A 3796-nucleotide genomic window follows, 5' to 3' on the forward strand; every position below is an offset into this window, starting at 1 on the left:
GGATGAATGGACGGATGCACGGACGGATGGATGGATGCACGGATGGATGCATGGATGCATGGATGGCACGGATGGATGCATGGATGGATGGATGGATGGATGGATGGATGGATGGATGGATGCATGGATGGATGCACAGATGGATGGATGGATGCACGGATGGATGGATGCACGGATGGATGAATGCACGGATGGATGGATGCATGGATGGATGGATGGATGCATGGATGGATGCATGGATGGATGGATGGGTGTGTGGGTGTGTGGGTGTGTTGTGTTTCAGGTGAGATAGATGAATGAATTGGATGGGTGATGTATTACTCTGTTCTCACACTGATATGAAGACATACCTGAAATGGGGTAATTTAAAATAAACAGGTTTAATCGGCTTATAGTTCTGCAGGCTACACAGGCTTCTGCATTTGGGGAGGCCTCAGGAAACTTACAGTCATGGCAGAAGGCAAAGGAGAAGCAAACACATCTTCACATGGCTGGCAGAAGAGAGAGAGCAAAGGGGGAGATGCTATACACTTTCAAACAACCAGATCTCATGAGAACTCTATCATGAGACAACACTAAAGGGATGGTGCTACGCCATTGGAAATCATCCCCATGATCCAATCACCTCCCTCCAGGCCCCACTTCCAACACTGGGGATCATAATTCAACATGAGATTTGGGTGGAGACACAGAACCAAACCATATGAGATGACTAAATGGATGAACGAGAAAATGGATGAATGAGCTAGTCATGTTTAAGACAAGATAGATGGATTGATGGAGGGATGGATGGATGGATAAATAGATAAATAGATGTTCGGGTGGGATGGACAAGTGGGTGGGTGGGGTTTAGGTGGGATGGATGGAACTTTGGAATGGGTTGGGTGACTTGGAAGAATGGATGGATGGGTCAGGTGTGGTGGCTCATGCCTGTAATCCAGCACTTTGGGAGTCCAAGGTGGGTGGATCACCTGAGGTCAGGAGTTTGAAACCAGCCTGACCAACATGGTGAAATCCCACCTGTACTAAAAATAACAAAAAAATTTGCCAGGTGTGGTGGGGTGTGCCTGTAATCCCAGCTACTTGGGAGGCTGAGGCAGGAGAATCACTTGAACCCAGGAGACAGAGGTTGCAGTCAGCGAAGATCGTGCTACAGCACTCCAGCCTGGGCCAGAAGAGCCAAACTCCGTCTCAAAAAAAAAAAAAGAAAAAAAAAAAGACAGATGGCAGGGGCAGTCGCTGTCTCTCCCCAACCCCCAACCCCAGCCCCAGCCTCAGCTTCCTTTCCTTCCCTCCCCACAGGCGCCCCAGACCCCACCGCTGGCGCAGGAATCGAGGACGCCAACTGCTGGCACCTGGACGAGGAGCAGATCCAGGAGCAGGTGAAGCAACTGCTGTCCAACGGCGGCTACTACGGGGCTAGCCAGCAGCTGCGCTCCATGTTCAGCAAGGTGCCGTGCGGACCAGCGGGGCGCGGGGCGCGGGGTGCAAAGGCCCCAGTGGACGCCCCAGCCCTTCCTCACCACCCTGTCCCCGGCACAGGTGCGGGAGATGCTGCGAATGCGGGACTCCAACGGGGCGCGCATGCTGATCCTCATGACCGAGCAGTTCCTGCAGGACCCGCGCCTGGCCCTGTGGCGGCAGCAGGGCGCCGGCATGACGGACAAGTGCCGGCAGCTCTGGGATGAGCTGGGTGAGGCCCGAACCCCCGTGCGGGGTGGACACTGGGACTTCGGCTCCCATGGGGGCTGGCCCACTCCGAGATTAGGGTCTGTTCCCTGAATCCGCCCTCCATTCGTTTGGCAAACATGTATGAGCGCCTCTAAAGTGCCAGGCATGGTACTGGGAACTGGTGGTCAGCAGAGAACAAGAGAGTCAAAATCCTGTTCACGTGGATCTGATAGGCACAGGCAATCAAATGTCATTGGCCCAGGCGTTGATACACATGTTTTCTTTGTTTTGAGACAGGGTCTCACGCTGTTGCCCAGGCTGGCATGCAGTGCCACAATCTCAGCTAACTGCAACCTCTGCCTCCCAGACTCAGGTTATCCTACACCTCAGCCTCCCAAGTAGCTGGGTCTACAGGTGCACACCACCACATCCAGCTAATTTTTAATTTTTTTGAAGAGACAGGGTCTCACTATCTTGCCAAGTCTGGTCTTGAACGCCTGGACTCAAAGCAGTCCTCTGGCCCAGCCTCCCAAAGTACTGAGATGACATGCATGAACCACCACGCCCAGCCTACATGTTTTCTTTCTTTCTTTTTTTCTTTTGTTAGAGACAGGATCTCACTGTGTGCCCAGGCTGAAGTACAGTGGCACAATCATGGCTCCCCGTAACCTCAAACTCTTGGGCTCAAGTGATCCTCTGGCCTTGGCCTCTCAAAGTGCTGGGATGACAGGCGTGAGCCACCACACAAAGCTGACATATGTTTGTTTGTTTGTTTTTCTCTTTTCGAGATGGAGTCTCACCCTGTCTCCCAGGCTGGAGTGCAGTGGCACAATCTCGGCTCACTGCAGCCTCTGCCTCCTGGGTTCAAGTGATTCTCCTGCCTCAGCCTCCTGAGTAGCTGGGATTACAGGCGTGTGCCACCTGTAGAGACGGGGTTTCACCATGTTGATCAGGCTGGCCTCGAACTCCTGACTTCATGATCCACCCACCTCAGCCTCCCAAAGTGCTGGGATTACAGGCGTGAGCCACCACACCCAGCCAACATATGTTTTCTGTAAGAGCCACAGAGTTAATGTTATTCAGCCCTGCAGGCCATTTGATCTCTGTCATGACGACCTAACTCTGTCCATTATAGTAAAAAAAAAAGCAGACACAGACATATATACCAAACGGGCATGGTGGCATTTCAATAAAACTTTAAGAGCTGGGAGGCCAGGTGCAGTGGCTCACAGCTGTCATCGCAGCACTTTGTGGGGAGGTAGGGGGATCACTTGGGCCCCGGAGGTTGAGGCTGCAGTGAGCCACGATCGTGCCAGTGCTCTCCAGCCTGGGCAACAGAGCAAGACCCTGTCTCAACAACAAAAACAACAAAAAGGGGCTTGGCACAGTGGTGGGATCCTGTACTTCCAACTACTTGGAAGGCTGAGGCAGGAGGATTACTTGAGCCCAGGAGTTCGAGTGCTGCTTAGACAACATGGTGAGACCCTGTCTCAAAGTTTTTTAAAGACCGGCTTTATTTATGGATACTTATTAATGTATTTGAATTTTATATTATTCCCACAAGTTGCAAAATAATCTTGGTTTTGTTTCCCTGACCATTTAAAAATGAAAAAATAGGCCCAGGTGCAGTGGTTCACACCTGTAATCCCAGCACTTTGGGAGGCCAAGGTGGGCAGATCACTGGCCAACATGGTGAAACCCCATCTTTACTAAAAATACAAAAATTAGCCGGGCATGGTGGCAGACGCCTGTAATCCCAGCTACTCGGGAGGCTAAGGCAGGAGAATCGCTTCAACCCAAGGTGGAGGTTACAGTGAGCTGAGATTGCACCACTGCACTCCAGCCTGGGTGACAGACTGAGACTCTGTCTCAAAAAATAAATAAATAAAAAACAAATACAAATAAAAATGGAAAAATAAATCTTGGCAGGCAGACTAATCAAAAATAAAGGGTGGTTCAGTTTTCACCATGGGCAGTGGTTTGCTACTTTGCTGACCCCTGTGTTAGATTGTGATAAGTGCTACCCAAAAAACCCCAAAACACCTTGAGAGGAGTCTGGAGGCCTGGTTTGGTATTTATTTATTTATTTATTTATTTATTTATTTATTTTATTTTTTTTTTTTTT

General features: G+C 50.4%; 1 protein-coding gene across 3 annotated transcripts in view; it reads left to right on the forward strand.

Annotated features, from left to right (window-relative positions):
• The window catches only part of ZSWIM4 (zinc finger SWIM-type containing 4), a 43267-nt gene that overhangs the window by 14386 nt on the left and 25085 nt on the right, over positions 1–3796 (forward strand). For all 3 annotated transcript variants that reach the window (XM_017851268.1, XM_017851269.1, XM_017851270.1), the window contains exons 4-5: positions 1303–1451; positions 1543–1693. In XM_017851268.1, the coding sequence (XP_017706757.1) occupies positions 1303–1451; positions 1543–1693 (300 nt within the window). The remainder of the gene's footprint in view (positions 1–1302; positions 1452–1542; positions 1694–3796) is intronic.

This window comes from Rhinopithecus bieti, unplaced genomic scaffold (genome assembly GCF_001698545.2).
Source record: "Rhinopithecus bieti isolate Rb0 unplaced genomic scaffold, ASM169854v2 scaffold_33432, whole genome shotgun sequence".
Classification (NCBI taxonomy): Eukaryota; Metazoa; Chordata; class Mammalia; order Primates; family Cercopithecidae; genus Rhinopithecus; species Rhinopithecus bieti.